This window comes from Leopardus geoffroyi, chromosome C2, assembly GCF_018350155.1.
Source record: "Leopardus geoffroyi isolate Oge1 chromosome C2, O.geoffroyi_Oge1_pat1.0, whole genome shotgun sequence".
Taxonomy (NCBI): Eukaryota; Metazoa; Chordata; class Mammalia; order Carnivora; family Felidae; genus Leopardus; species Leopardus geoffroyi.
In genome coordinates, this window is record NC_059333.1 from 76351331 (window position 1) to 76368112 (window position 16782).

The window sequence follows — 16782 nt, forward strand, 5'->3', positions numbered from 1 at the left end:
ATGGTATGTATGTACTACATTTGTTTATCATTCATCCATTGATAGATATTTTGGTTACTCCTGCCTTTTGACTATTGTAAATAATACTACTCTGAACTCAGTGTGCAAATACCTGTTCACATCCCTGTTTTCATTTATTTTGGGTATATTGAGAGGTGGAATTTCTGGATCATATGATAACTCTATGTTTAATTTTTTGAGGAATCATCATATCATTTTCCATAGTGGCTTTACATTTTACATCTCTACCAGAAATGTACAGTGTTTTCAGTTTCTTCACATACTCACCAACACTGGTTATTTTGTTTTTGTCTTCATTTTTGATAATAGCCATCCTATTACATAGGATTCATCCTATAGTGGCATTTGTTTTCATTAACCTTTTTTGGATGACATTAAGAATATTTAGTAGAGGTAAGGCCAACTTGGATCTCAATTAATATATGGATATAATTTAAACGTTGTCTGATATAAGATAATCTTTTGTTGCATTTTTTGATGAATTGCTCTTCTGCTTTTGTTAAGAACTCTTGATCAGGATTTTGAAGCCTTACATTCTCATCCTGGCTTTGCTGCTACTCACCATCAGACTTTAGGAAAGTTGCTTAGTTTCCTTTATATTTAAAAATGCGGATAAGAATTTCTCACTTTATTCATAAGGTTATTATGATTATCAAATGAGTTAGTCAATTTAAAATGGCTTTGAAAAATCTTGAATAATAGATTCATTTAAGGGATTAAAAGTTTATTTACGAGATTACCATTGTGGTTATGTTGTACATCAATGTGATGGGTTTTACATTTTGCACATCTAATGCACTTTATAGAACAGTTATACCTTCTGTTCTCTTCTTGTACTCTGTGTCATCTTTTAATTGTGTGCCATTTAGAATAGTACAGTTATTGAGTGTTGATACAACTACCCAAGGGAGCTATATTACTGGGGAGAAATGTTTTGTCCTTTCTTTGCTTTCTAATTGGATCGTGTTCTTTTAACTACATTTTCATTCAAAATTTGATTGAGATTTGTACCCCTTGATTTGTCAGCTTCTTGAGTTAGACAGTATTACAGACATCCCAGAGTCTATCAATAATAATGAAAATGAAAGCCCAAGAAACTAATCTTGTTTAACAAAGTTTTTGCTCTCTTTGTTTATACTCGCTTGTAATTCCTTGATTGACTCAAGTTTGTTTTCTTTAAAGAAACAATTCTTTCTTTAAACAGAAATACAGAAATTCAAATATTTATTTGACTAACTGAAGGGGGATTTTCAGCAAACTGAGAAACCCACTATTTACTCTTCTTTTTCCAACTAAGATATATGGACTAGTTTTTTCAAAACCCAGAATTTTATTTTTCCATTTAATGAAAATACTGGAAAGTTAGTGAGTAGGCCTGGAAGAAGAGCAACTTACATGCTCTGCTATGGTACTAATGAGTTTTGTTCTTTTTGAAACACTGAAAATTTGCAGATGCCAATTTTAAAAAACCTCTTTAAGGACTTGATACCAGGATGGCCAGCAGGGTTTAGTTATTGGGAAAGTTGTCTACAGTGGTAATTGTAATGGCAACATTTCACATTGTCATAACTGAAGTATTTTATGTATTAGTGAGAAATAGCAAAAAAAGAAAAGAAAAAGAAAAAAAAGCAAAAGAAAAAGCAAAAGAAAAGATAAAAAGTAAAGACAAATGCCCTGGGAAGAATCTAGAACATAAGAACATAAGGAAACTAAAAACTAAGTAGTAAAATAAAAAATTTAGCTATAAAATTATTTTTAAAAATGTATTCTTTTTTAAATCAGAAGTAACATCCTTCATGTACCTTTAAGTTGGGAGTTTAAGAAATTTGCAGGTCAGAGACGCCTGGGCGGCTCAGTTGGTTAAGCTTCCGACTTGGGCTCAGGTCATGATCTCACGGTTTGTGGGTTTGAGCCCCATGTCTGGCTGTGCTGACAGCTCAGAGCCTGGAGACTGCTTCAGATTCTGTGTCTCCCTCTTTCTCTACCCCTCCCCCTCTCACACTCTGTCTCTCTCTCTCTCAAAAATAAAACATTAAAAAAATTTTAAAGAAATAAATAAAAAAGAAATTTGCAGGTCAAAATATATTGATTATGTATATTTTTTAAAAGATAATTTTTGTCATTCTTTGAGACTCTGATTTAGCAGCTTGTAGTCAGTCCTGGGGATGTATTGGTTTTTATAGTTGACTCACTGGCAAAGTAGGAAAAGCTGTGTTTATGGCATCATATGAATAGCTTTTTGATGGAATCACTTCATTACTTCTGAGTTCCCTGTGCACTTACTTCCCTGTGCAAATATCTATATTTGCATATATAAATGTATGCTTTAATTTTGGAGATTTTAACACTTTCCCTGTAACAGAAATATGGGTAAGAGACATTAGACTTGAGGAATTACAAGATTTCAATAGGATCTTCCACATGGATCTTCTGTCTTTTGGAAAAGAAAGTAGAAACTTAAATTATCTAATGGCATCATCTGAAAATTACAGAATTATTTCTGAATTCATTTACTCTGTGCAACTTTGCTACGTAAGCCAGAGGTCTTTTGGGATGTTGGAGAAGCCATTTAGTACAATAATTGAAATACTTTAAAATCTCATTTAAAATATGTATGTAAAAAATATATATATGTAATAATTTTGCATGATATATTTAGCAAAAATAGTTTATATATCCCTTTTGTACTACCTGAAGTGAGGTTCAGTTTGCCAAGATCAGCATCATCTGGGAGCTTATTAAAAATGTAGAGGGGCACCTGGGTGGCTCAGTCAGTTAAGCTTCTGACTCTTGGTTACGGCTCGGGTCATATCTCATGGTTCTCTGGTTTGCGCCCGCATGAGGCTCCGTGCTAAAAGCATGAGCCTGCTTGGGATTCTCTCTCTGCCACTCCCCTGCTTGTGCTCTCTCTTTCTCTCAAAATAAATTTTAAAACATGTAGAATCTCAAGCCCACAAAAACGTGTATCAAAATCTCCATTTTAATAATACCTTGAATGTTTCAAAAGCACGTTATTGTTTAAGGAGCTCTACCAGTGAGATGTTGCGAAAAAACCTGTCTCCTCTTCACTGAAGTAGTGTAATGAGACCATTTCTTTTTTTTTTTTCTTTCTTTCTTTATTTTTTTAATATATGAAATTTATTGTCAAATTGGTTTCCATACAACACCCAGTGCTCATCCCAAAAGGTGCCCTCCTCAATACCCATCACCCACCCTCTCCTCCCTCCCACCCCCCATCAACCCTCAGTTTGTTCTCAGTTTTTAACAGTCTTTTATGCTTTGGCTCTCTCGCACTCTAACCTCTTTTTTTTTTTTTTCCTCCCCCTCCCCCATGGGTTCCCATTAAGATTCTCAGGATCCACATAAGAGTGAAACCATATGGTATCTGTCTTTCTCTGTATGGCTTATTTCACTTAGCATCACACTCTCCAGTTCCATCCATGTTGCTACAAAAGGCCATATTTCATTTTTTCTCATTGCCACGTAGTATTCCATTGTGTATATAAACCACAATTTCTTTATCCATTCATCAGTTGATGGGCATTTAGGCTCTTTCCATAATTTGGCTATTGTTGAGAGTACTGCTATGAACATTGGGGTACAAGTGCCCCTATGCATCAGTACTCCTATTTCCCTTGGATAAATTCCTAGCAGTGCTATTCCTGGGTCATAGGGTAGGTCTATTTTTAATTTTCTGAGGAACCTCCACACTGCTTTCCAGAGCAGCTACACCAATTTGCATTCCCACCAACAGTGCAAGAGGGTTCCCGTTTCTCCACATCCTCTCCAGCATCTACAGTCTCCCGATTCGTTCATTTTGGCCACTCTGACTGGCGTGAGGTGATACCTGAGTGTGGTTTTGATTTGTATTTCCCTGATAAGGAGCGACGCTGAACATCTTTTCATGTGCCTGTTGGCCATCCAGATGTCTTCTTTAGAGAAGCGTCTATTCATGTTTTCTGCCCATTTCTTCCCTGGGTTATTTGTTTTTCGGGTGTGGAGTTTGGTGAACTCTTTATAGATTTTGGATACTAGCCCTTTGTCTGATATGTCATTTGCAAATATCTTTTCCCATTCCGTTGGTTGCCTTTTAGTTTTGTTGGTTGTTTCCTTTGCTGTGCAGAAGCTTTTTATCTTCATAAGGTCCCAGTAATTCCCTTTTGCTTTTAATTCCCTTGCCTTTGGGGATGTGTCGAGTAAGAGATTGCTACGGCTGAGGTCAGAGAGGTCTTTTCCTGCTTTCTCCTCTAAGGTTTTGATGGTTTCCTGTCTCACATTCAGGTCCTTTATCCATTTTGAGTTTATTTTTGTGAATGGTGTGAGAAAGTGGTCTAGTTTCAACCTTCTGCATGTTGCTGTCCAGTTCTCCCAGCACCATTTGTTAAAGAGACTGTCTTTTTTCCATTGGATGTTCTTTACTGCTTTGTCAAAGATGAGTTGGCCATATGTTTGTGGGTCTAGTTCTGGGGTTTCTATTCTATTCCATTGGTCTATGTGTCTGTTTTTGTGCCAATACCATGCTGTCTTGATGATGACAGCTTTGTAGTAGAGGCTAAAGTCTGGGATTGTGATGCCTCCTGCTTTGGTCTTCTTCTTCAAAATTCCTTTGGCTACTCGGGGCCTTTTGTGGTTCCATATGAATTTTAGGATTGCTTGTTCTAGCTTCGAGAAGAATGCTGGTGCAATTTTGATTGGGATTGCATTGAATGTGTAGATAGCTTTGGGTAGTATTGACATTTTGACAATATTTATTTTTCCAATCCATGAGCAGGGAATGTCTTTCCATTTCTTTAAATCTTCTTCAATTACCTTCATAAGCTTTCTATAGTTTTCAGCATACAGATCTCTACATCTTTGGTTAGATTTATTCCTAGGTATTTTATGCTTCTTGGTGCAATTGTGAACGGGATCAGTTTCTTTATTTGTCTTTCTGTTGCTTCATTGTTAGTGTATAAGAATGCAACTGATTTCTGTACATTGATTTTGTATCCTGCAACTTTTCTGAAATCATATATCAGTTCTAGCAGACTTTTGGTAGAGTCTATCGGATTTTCCATGTATAATATCATGTCATCTGCAAAAAGCGAAAGCTTGACTTCATCTTTGCCAATTTTGATGCCTTTGATTTCCTTTTGTTGTCTGATTGCTGATGCTAGAACTTCCAGCACTATGTTAAACAACAGCGGTGAGAGTGGGCATCCCTGTCGTGTTCCTGATCTCAGGGAAAAAGCTCTTAGTTTTTCCCCCGTTGAGGATGATGTTAGCTGTGGGCTTTTCATAAATGGCTTTTATGATCTTTAAGTATGTTCCTTCTATCCCGACTTTCTCAAGGGTTTTTATTAAGAAAGGGTGCTGGATTTTGTCAAAGGCCTTTTCTGCATCGATTGACAGGATCATATGGTTCTTATCTTTTTTTTTTTGTTAATGTGATGTATCACGTTGATTAATTTGCGAATGTTGAACCAGCCCTGCATCCCAGGAATGAATCCCACTTGATCATGGTGAATAATTCTTTTTATATGCCGTTGAATTCGATTTGCTAGTATCTTATTGAGAATTTTTGCATCCATATTCATCAGGGATATTGGCCGGTAGTTCTCTTTTTTTACTGGGTCTCTGTCTGGTTTAGGAATCAAAGTAATACTGGCTTCATAGAATGAGTCTGGAAGTTTTCCTTCCCTTTCTATTTCTTGGAATAGCTTGAGTCTGGAAGTTTTCCTTCCCTTTCTATTTCTTGGAATAGCTTGAGAAGGATAGGTATTATCTCTGCTTTCAACGTCTGGTAGAACTCCCCTGGGAAGCCATCTGGTCCTGGACTCTTATTTGTTGGGAGATTTTTGATAACCGATTCAATTTCTTCGCTGGTTATGGGTCTGTTCAAGCTTTCTATTTCCTCCTGATTGAGTTTTGGAAGAGAGTGGGTGTTTAGGAATTTGTCCATTTCTTCCATGTTGTCCAATTGTTGGCATATAATTTTTCATAGTATTCCCTGATAATTGTTTGTATCTCTGAGGGATTGGATGTAATAATCCCATTTTCATTCATGATTTTATCTATTTGGGTCATCTCCCTTTTCTTTTTGAGAAGCCTGGCTAGAGGTTTGTCAATTTTGTTTATTTTTTCAAAAAACCAACTCTTGGTTTCGTTGATCTGCTCTACAGTTTTTTTAGACTCTATATTGTTTATTTCTGCTCTGATCTTTATTATTTCTCTTCTTCTGCTGGGTTTAGGCTGCCTTTGCTGTTCTGCTTCTATTTCCTTTAGGTGTGCTGTTAGATTTTGTATTTGGGATTTTTCTTGTTTCTTGAGATAGGCCTGGATTGCAATGTATTTTCCTCTCAGGACTGTCTTCGCTGCGTCCCAAAGCGTTTGGATTGTTGTATTTTCATTTTCGTTTGTTTCCGTATATTTTTTAAATTCTTCTCTAATTGCCTGGTTGACCCACTCATTCGTTAGTAGGGTGTTCTTTAACCTCCATGCTTTTGGAGGTTTTCCAGACTTTTTTCTGTGGTTGATTTCAAGCTTCATAGCATTGTGGTCTGAAAGTATGCATGGTATAATTTCAATTCTGGTAAACTTATGAAGGGCTGTTTTGTGACCCAGTATATGATCTATCTTGGAGAATGTTCCATGTGCACTCGAGAAGAAAGTATATTCTGTTGCTTTGGGATGCAGACTTCTAAATATATCTGTCAAGTCCATCTGATGCAATGTGTCATTCAGGGCCCTTGTTTCTTTATTGACCGTGTGTCTAGATGATCTATCCATTTCTGTAAGTGGGGTGTTAAAGTCCCCTGCAATTACCACATTCTTATCAATAAGGTTGCTTATGTTTATGAGTAGTTGTTTTATATATTTGGGGGCTCCGGTATTCGGCGCATAGACACTTATAATTGTTAGCTCTTCCTGCTGGATAGACCCTGTAACTATTATATAATGTCCTTCTTCATGTCTTGTTACAGCCTTTAAAGTCTAGTTTGTCTGATGTAAGTATGGCTACTCCAGCTTTCTTTTGGCTTCCAGTAGCATGATAAATAGTTCTCCATCCCCTCACTCTCAATCTAAAGGTGTCCTCACGTCTAAAATGAGTCTCTTGTAGACAGCAAATAGATGGGTCTTGTTTTTTTTTTTTTTTTTCAACGTTTATTTATTTTTGGGACAGAGAGAGACAGAGCATGAACGGGGGAGGGGCAGAGAGATAGGGAGACACAGAATCGGAAACAGGCTTCAGGCTCTGAGCCATCAGCCCAGAGCCTGACGCGGGGCTCGAACTCACGGACCGCGAGATCGTGACCTGGCTGAAGTCGGACGCTTAACCGACTGCGCCACCCAGGCGCCCCGGGTCTTGTTTTTTTTATCCATTCTGATACCCTATGTTTTTTGGTTGGTGCATTTAATCCATTTACATTCAGTGTTATTATAGAAAGATATGGGTTTAGAGTTATTGTGATGTCTGTATGTTTTATGCTTGTAGTGATGTCTCTGGTACTTTGTCTCACAGGGTCCCCCTTAGGATCTCTTGTAGGGCTGGTTTAGTGGTGACAAATTCCTTCAGTTTTTGTTTGTTTGGGAAGACCTTTATCTCTCCTTCTATTCTAAATGACAGACTTGCTGGATAAAGGATTCTCGACTGCATATTTTTTCTGTCTAGCACACTGAAAATCTCGTGCCAATTCTTTCTGGCCTGCCAAGTTTCAAAAGAGAGATCAGTCACGAGTCTTATAGGTCTCCCTTTATATGTGAGGGCACGTTTACCCCTTGCTGCTTTCAGAATTTTCTCTTTATCCTTGTATTTTGCCAGTTTCACTATGATATGTCGTGCAGAAGATCGATTCAAGTTACGTCTGGAGGGAGTTCTCTGTGCCTCTTGGATTTCAATGCCTTTTTCCTTCCCCAGTTCAGGGAAGCTCTCAGCTATTATTTCTTCAAGTACCCCTTCAGCACCTTTCCCTCTCTCTTCCTCCTCTGGGATACCAATTATGCATATATTATTTCTTTTTAGTGTATCACTTAGTTCTCTAATTTTCCCCTCATACTCCTGGATTTTTTTATCTCTCTTTTTCTCAGCTTCCTCTTTTTCCGTAACTTTATCTTCTAGTTCACCTATTCTCTCTCTGCCTCTTCAATCTGAGCCGTGGTGGTTTCCATTTTGTGTTGCATTTCATTTAAAGCGTTTTTCAGCTCCTCGTGACTGTTCCTTAGTCCCTTGATCTCTGTAGCAAGAGATTCTCTGCTGTCCTGTATACTGTTTTCAAGCCCAGTGATTAATTTTATGACTATTATTCTAAATTCACTTTCTGTTATATTATTTAAATCCTTTTTGATCAACTCATTAGCTGTTGTTATTTCCTGGAGATTCTTCTGAGGGGAATTCTTCCGCTTGGTCATTTTGGATAGTCCCTGGCGTGGTGAGGACCTGCAGGGCACTTCCCCTGTGCTGTGGTGTATAACTGGAGTTGGTGGGTGGGGCCGCAGTCCAACCTGATGTCTGCCCCCAGCCCACCGCTGGGGCCACAGTCAGACTGGTGTGTGCCTTCTCTTCCCCTCTCCTAGGGGCGGGATTCACTGTGGGGTGGCATGGCCCATCTGGGCTATTTGCACACTGCCAGGCTTGTGATGCTGGGGATCTGGCGTATTAGCTGGGGTGGGTAGGCAAGGTGCACGGGGGCAGGAGGGGCAGGCTTAGCTCACTTCTCCTTAGGTGATCCACTTAAGGCGGGACCCTGTGGCAGCGGGAGGGAGTCAGATCTGCTGCTGGAGGTTTGGCTCCGCAGAAGCACAGAGTTGGGTGTTTGCTCAGAGCGAGCAAGTTCCCTGGCAGGAACTGGTTCCCTTTGGGATTTTGACTGGAGGGATGGGCGGGGGAGATGGCGTTGGTGAGCGCCTTTGTTCCCCACCAAACTGAGCTCTGTCTTCCGAGGGTCAGCAGCTCTCCCTCCCTTTGTCCTCCAGCCTTCCCGCTTTCCGAGCAGAGCTGTTAACTTATGACCTCCCAGACGCTAAATCACGCTTGCTGTCGGAACACAGTCCGTCAGGCCCCTCCGCTTTTGCAAGCCAGACTCGGGGGCTCTGCTTGGCCGGTGAGCCGCCCCTCTGCCCCGGCTCCCTCCCGCCAGTCTGTGGAGGGCGCACCGCCTCGCCGCCCTTCCTACCCTCTTCTGTGGGCCTCTCGTCTGCGCTTGGCTCCGGCGACTCTGTTCTGCTAATCCTCTGGCGGTTTTCTGGGTTATTTAGGCAGGTGTAGGTGGAATCTAAGTGATCAGCAGGACGAGCGGTGAGCCCAGCGTCCTACTACACCGCCATCTTCCCTCAGCCCTCCGATTTCGAGACCATTTCTTATGTCTTAACTCTCTTAATCTAGTTTTGAATTTAGAATAGCTTTAGCCAAAAAAAAAAAAAAAATTATCACTGTGTTCTCTGAAATCTGTTATTCAATATTTTCATGAAGAGATCAGCTCCTTCATTCTCTTAAACATCTTTGGACACTTCCTATATTCCCGACATTTAATCCTCATAAAAATTCAGTTTTTCAGTGATGAAAATGTGTCCAAGTTAACAGAGCTGGCAAGTGACTGAGTAGGGACATGGACCCAGGTAGTGTGGCTTCCAAATTGGTGCTCTCTTTTTTTTTTATTTTATTTAATTTTATTTTTTTAATTTACATCCAAGTTAGTTAGCATATAGTGCAACAATGATTTCAGGGGTAGATTCCTTGATGCCCCTTACCTGTTTAGCCCATCCCCCCTCCCACAACCCCTCCAGTAACCCTCTGTTTGTTCTCCATGTTTAAGAGTCTCTTATGTTTCATCCCCCTCCTTGTTTTTATATTATTTTTGCTTCCCTTTCAAATTTGTGCCCTTAATCACTGCATGACATCCAGTCAGTCATAACCATGCTCAGCTCTCCTGCATCATGGCAAAACCCAAGGGAGGAAGCTATTTGATTGGTAATAATATTTAGATTACCAAAGCATTGCAGCGATGGTTTAATGGATGGAGGGACTTAACTCTTTGTTCCTAAATCAAGGATAAAAATAATTCCCGATATTTGAATGAAATACTTCATGTGCTTGTATATAGTCACATATGTCTATTTCACAACATTATAATGAATGTTTTAATGTATTCCTTATGCTGATAGATCCTGTCTTACAAGAATAAGAACTGAATTCTTATGCATTGAAAAAAAATATTCTTTTTATGCAATAATCTAGCAACAGCCATGATAATTCACAGATGACTAACCTTTGGAGCCAGACAAATCAATAGAGGAGAGAGAAACTGTCTTATGTAGATGTGAACTAAAATTTCACAGTTGCATATTCAAACTTGAAGCAATTGGGAAAATGGCGTTGTTGATTTATTTCTCTGCCTTCCCTCCTTATCACCTGTTATGTAGGGTGCCCTGAAAATTGGTGCAAAATATTTCAATTTGATATAACAATGTCATATTTCTTGTAGTAAGGTAAAGATTAGGAGCATGTATATAAGGATTTTTTTTTCCTGTGCAAACTAGATTGCAGACTAAGGACTAAGAAAATATCTATTTGTATCCTTTTAATGTTATGCTCGCAATGTCTCCTCTAACGCTAGATGAAAATCCTGTTATATAGGTTAGCAGACAGGTAAGACTCAAGCCTTATCTGTAAGAGAACAGAAACCACTCTATGTCCACAGTTCAAGAAGACTTAAAAGGTTATGACCGATAAAACTAGTAGAGGGTCATTTATATCCACTAAATATGTTATCCAGTTAAAACTAGTTTTTACACAGGAGAGAAGAGCTCGTGGTGAGAGTGAAGAATATTGTGAAATTAAATTTGAGATGTTTATGGAATCCAAATTGATGTCTACTATTGTAATAAGTAATTGATGTAATTTTGCTTTTCAGTGTGTATGTACAGAGAGCCATCGCTACATGAAATTGGAGAAAAACAAGGGCGTTCGAGGAAAAGTTCTGGAACACCAACCATGAATGGAGGCAAAGTTGTGAATCAAGATTCAACATAGCTGAGAACTCTTCCCTTTGTCCCTCTCTCATCCCTTCCCTTTATCCCCTCCCCTTTACCCATTTCCTTCCAATAAATCCACCCAAGGAGAGGAAAATAAAATGGCAACCCAGGACCTAGTGACTAAGATTCTGCACTCAAAATCTTCCTTTGTGTAGGACAAAGAAGTTGAACCAAAGCTTGCCTGTTGCAGTTTGGTAGAAAATGCACATGCACAAAATATTAGCACACATAAAATCAAGGGAAAAAATAAATCAAGACGCCACAACATTGTGTTGTTATTAATAAAAGGCCAATTATAATGAAGACATAGCTATAATAAATGTGAAATAAAGTTATTATCTTAAAGACAAGGGTTTTGGAGAATTTAACTTAGAAATCAATGTAATACCCTAAATAACTTAAACTTTGGATAATGCTGTGATGCGTGCTGTGTTTTGAATTTGAATTTTCTTTGGGCATCTGGAATTGACACATAATTACATACTGTTTCCAGGATTTTTTTTTTTACCATGATATTGAACATGTACAAATTATAGATTCTTCTAACACCTGTATGGTATAAGCCAGGAATCATTTAAAAGTTTAAAATTTTATTCTTGAAGTTGTTACTTAAGATTGTTTCATGCAAAGGATAAACTTCTGTTGAACTTAATGGTATTAGCTGATATCATTCCTTCATAAAAAAGAATTTCAGATTCACCTAGGAGATTATCATATTTTTATCAAAGGGATTAGTCTAGGATCTCATTTTTTTTTTTTTTTTTTTTTAGTCATTTAGAAAAATAAAATGTGTTCTAAGGCTGAAATAACTTTTGGGAATTCTGTGTCATTGCCATGCCTGGGTAGTGATGAATAAGTTATATGCTCTTATCATTTGGTCTGATTGTTTACATTGTACACACATTTGAGAGTAGAGGTGCATGTCTAGCTGTATTAGAGAGTTTTGTACCATCTCTTGCAGCAGGAAAGAAAGCAAAGGAGTTTTGCATGAGGAAATAAGTTTTAGGAAATTGGTCAAAGCAAATTGTAGTTGCCTTTGAAACTTACTAGAGTTTATGTATGTAATATTTTCTAAACTTCACCAAGAAATTGGGAGGCATGGCTGTGAAATTCCTAACCTAATATGAAGCCAGTGGTTTGCTTGTTGCTGTATATCCTTGTTAATAAGTCTAGTTGACAATAAATCTGTCTCCTAGAACACAGAAAGGAACTTGATACACTGAATTTTCAAGGGGCATAGAGAAACAATATGGAATTAACAGTTATGGTTCCAACACACAGGGTTGTGTGAGCTTAAAGCACTCGAAAAGAAAAAAAAAAGAACTCAGGGTAAGGACTAGGCAATACTAAAGTATTAGAAAAATATTAGGGAAGAAATGAACATTATATGATCGCCTTGGAAAAAAAATAGATCTACATAGTCCTACAAATCAGGATGGTGTAGAGACATCCAAATTCAAACAAAACAGAATGTTAAAAATGTATGCAGAATTATGGATATTATCAATGAGAAGACGTAGCATGTTACTTCTCCTATAGCTCTACTGTCTAGCATGTATTGTTCCAAATATGATTCCCTAAAATATATACACTTTGCAGAAGCTCTAGGCCTTCACTTAAATGACCTTGCCATTGGTTGCTGTATTCTTTCAAAGTCAATGTAGTTCCCCTCACTCTACACAATCATTATTCTTTAATAGTGGTTTGTGTCCTTCACCAAGTACTTAATTTATGTTATCAGGAGGTTAGCAGCAAATGAAATGGAGGAATTTGCCTTATCGGTTGTAAAGAATAAAAGTTATGCATCTAGGCACCTCGGCAAGGATTTTGAACACACCTTTGCAAAAGATATTTGTTTAACAAAATATTTTGAAAGTAACAAATAAAGACATTTAAATTAAAAAAAAAATGTTGCTCTTCTAGGAAAAGAACACACTTGTAAAAAACTTACAAATCTGGTTGTATTTCTCCTTGTCACTCTTGATTCAACTTGCTTTTAAACACACCTGTCACTTCTAGGACCAAACAAACCCCAAGCACAAAGCCTTGTTTTCTTTGAAAAAATTCAAAAAGAGTCTTCTACAAAATGGGTCACAGGCTCATTTAGCATGAAATTACTTGAGCTTTTATGGTGATACACACACACACACACACACACACACACACCACAAACTCATCAGTAACACAATTGACAGTTTCACAAAGTGTTATAAATTACACTGATGATTTCATTACAATATATTTAGTCTGGTTAAATATTAAGAAAAATATGATGGCAATATGAACTGCAACACAAATCCTCCCTCTATTTTCAATGGCTGCCCATCATTTATCATCTAGATTCATATTTGTCTTCTTCCTTGTAGCAGTTAAGAAGCAGGAGTCCAACCACCTGGTTTCTATATTGTTTTTTTTTTTCATATTATTTAAGCAAATGTTGACCACAGTAACTGTTCAGAAATTAGCTTTGCCTTATTTACAATTAATTTTGAAGAATTAACTGGAAAGCTCACCTTTCTTTTACACATTAACTTGACAAAACCTGTAGTTGAGAGCATAGGGTGAACGTTTGCTTAACTGCTGCTTACGTTTTAGGTACATAAAACCTTTAATAGAAAAAATCAGTATTCACGGTCTTAGTTTTTTTTTTTTTTTAATTACCAAATACAAACATATAATTATCCTATTTCTTCCAAAAATATGAGCCAGTTTAAATAGTTTGTTTTCCAGGCTTCTTCCAAGTAAAATAATTCTTTGATTTTTATCGTTCCAATTTCTGGGTCTCAATTCATTCATCTCTTAAGTTTCTATAAGTCAAATAAACTCTTTTTTTTCATCCATTGGGATATTCTCAGGAAAAATATAACTTTCAGTAAAGCTTTGTAATTGACTATGTACATATAAGTTAAGATGTGTTTATTCCAAGAGTCCTCATTGTAACATGCTTCAAAATCAATGGGCTTAAGAATGAAAACAATACTTTTGAGAATCTCAAAACAGTTCTTTGGTCAATATACTTTACTTGATTTTTAAGCTAGAAGTTTGAGGTATGGAAACAAAATGGTGCTGACGTTCCATTTGCTAATTCAGAGACTTGTGCTTCAGGAAACTGGAGGACAGCAAGCCATCCTGTACTTGATCACAGTAATAGTTTGGGTTTTGAATTTTACATATGAATTTCATAGCACATTTTTAGCCACTATGGATTGGCACAATAAAGAGACATCGATTTAATGTAAATTGTGATGCTTTATGGGCCTCATTTTAATCCAGGTAGCTTTTTAGAAGGATTCTTCAATTTAAGAAATGACACTGCTGTAGATAGGTATTATATGTATGGATGATTGTCCTGTGGTGCCACTAGCAAGAGATGAGAATATAAGACAGAAGTAAAGAATGAAGAATGACTTATTACATATTGGAAATTTGAAGGTCCTAATTTGGGACCACTGATTTCTTGACAAAGAAACATAGCTACATCAACAGTAATTTTTTTAAACATGGACCCAGAAATAGCAAATCAACTATTCTACCTTCATGGCTTAGTCTACAAGGCCTTGCTCTGAGAAGGTTTCCCATGATGTTACTTAATTTCGTCTGCACAAGGTGAAACACACTCAAACATAAAAATCCCCTGCTCATTTTAATATCATAAAAGGCTGAGATTATTTCTCTGTCATAAAATTGTAAATAGCGTTTTTTAACTCAGAGTCACATTTAAAACAGTGGATTGTTCTACAAATATATATGTGTATATATACATATGCTTCTGAAATAAGGATATATAGAGTTTTTATTTGACTTGTGTTCTTTAGTCATAGCTAATCAAAAAATAAAGAGGTTTGAATGCAAAACTTTATATACAAATGTATATTTCTAATGGTAATATAAATTGCCACTTTATAATAAAAAAAGGAACAGATGGAAATAATTATCAAAGCACATGCTCCTTCAGACTTAAGTGATTCTGAATTCTTCTTTGATGTAGAAGTATTTTTTTTTATTTTTGAAAAGTTATCTTAAAAAGCTATACTTCCTGATCCAGATTCCATGATAAGTCATATCAGATTGAAAAGTTATGTTTGAGGGCAGGAAAAAGATGCTAAATGCAAATCTTTATTTTTCAGGATTTTTCCTTGCAGCCCAAGTTAAAAATTCAATATTTAAAATCTAAATTAAGTGAAAATTATTAATATTCAAAGATGATATATTAAGCTTCAGTAACAGAAGCAAAATGTATTTAACATACAATAGCTTTAAAATAATTTCATAATAAAAATTACATCACTAGATGTTTTATTAGTTGGAAAGAATTAATGTTTCTTTGTCTTTGCTCCAAGCACAACTTAAAGACAGTGGCATTCATTTTACTTAAAGTTGTTTAAAAGTCCAAAATACACTCCTATGAATAGAATTGGTATTAGCTCCATTATAAGATTAAATGTTACAATTTTAAGAAATTATTGACACTGAAATGTTTAATAAACATGTTGTATGAGAAAATTGAACAAATTAATGTTTCATTTTTGCATTAAAGCACAGATTATTCAAATCATTGTTTTTTGAGATCAGATTTGTAAAATGTTTATATATCACAACCTTCCTGAAGTAAAAAGCAATTAAAATCTTGAGATGCTCATGCATGTAGACAAAATACTTGCACTTTTTTTTAATATTAAACTTCTTTGGGAAGTCAATGTGTTTATCTTATAATCTGTCACTGAAAAGGTGCTATGCCTTATTTTTAAAAAAACATCAAAATTAGAATCATAATAAATCAGCTTTTTTATTGAACATCATAGCCAAAGAAAAAATTACTTGCTCAATATGAAGTTACTGGTGGTAAACTTAATGTTTTACTTTTTCAGGGTTAACAACTATAGCACATTCATTTATTCATTGATTCATAATTTACTAGCTAGAGATTTGGTTGAGTTTAAGGATTGTAGCCTAAATTTTAGTCTCAAAAAAATCCAAGAAAGGCAGACACATAAATAAATAATGTAAATACCTGAAAGTAAGTGTTACAATAGGTATGTGACTAAACTTTTATATACAACTGATAATACAACAGTGAGGCCAGCAGGGAAGACAGGGATTGAAAAGAAAAAAGGTATCTACTGAGTAATAAAAGAGAGATGACAAGGGGCCCCTCAAGTAGAGGAAATAATTTGAAGAAAAGTTGTGGAGACATGAAAATCACGACTTATTGGGAAATACAAATGAAACAATGAAGGAGGGTTCAAATGAGGAGGTGGGGGGAAACTGAGTTAATACCAATAAAAATGAAAAGTTATTCAAAGTTTTGTCAAGGCGCTCTTTGGATTTGTTTTAGCCTCCGTATCTGTTAGGATGCTTGTGGTTGCTTGTAACAGAATCCCCAAACCAAAATGGCAATTCTCCAGGTTCACAGCATCACTGCCTGAGGCTAAATTTGTCTGCAGCTTTCAGCTCCACCCACCTCCACCTGTGATAATGTCCCTCTTCAAGTAAGGTATTCTTTCACAAGTTGCAGATGCCACATATTTATATCAAGTGCTGTCTCTTACAGTCTACCTCCCTCCCCACCAAAAAAACAAAAATATTTTCTAAAATCTCATTACCCAAATTGGGTAATGTATCCATACTTGGATGAACCACTGAAGCCAGAAATTTGATATGAATTGACTAGTTTAAGTCAACCTGACCCTTTTCTTGGATGTATCTGGATGTATTTTCCCCAAGAAGATACAGGTCTGCATAGATGAGGGA

General features: G+C 36.7%; 1 protein-coding gene across 3 annotated transcripts in view; it reads left to right on the forward strand.

The window, feature by feature from the left end:
* Positions 1–15543, forward strand: part of FGF12 (fibroblast growth factor 12) — a 567564-nt gene extending 552021 nt beyond the window's left edge. For 2 of the 3 annotated variants that reach the window (XM_045502588.1, XM_045502587.1), the window contains one exon: positions 10911–14271. In XM_045502588.1, the coding sequence (XP_045358544.1) occupies positions 10911–11029 (119 nt within the window). In that variant the 3' untranslated portion in view covers positions 11030–14271. Of the gene's footprint in view, positions 1–10910 lie in introns of all 3 variants that reach the window. The other variant, XM_045502586.1, reaches the window with a different exon arrangement.
* Positions 15544–16782: the final 1239 nt, after the last annotated feature.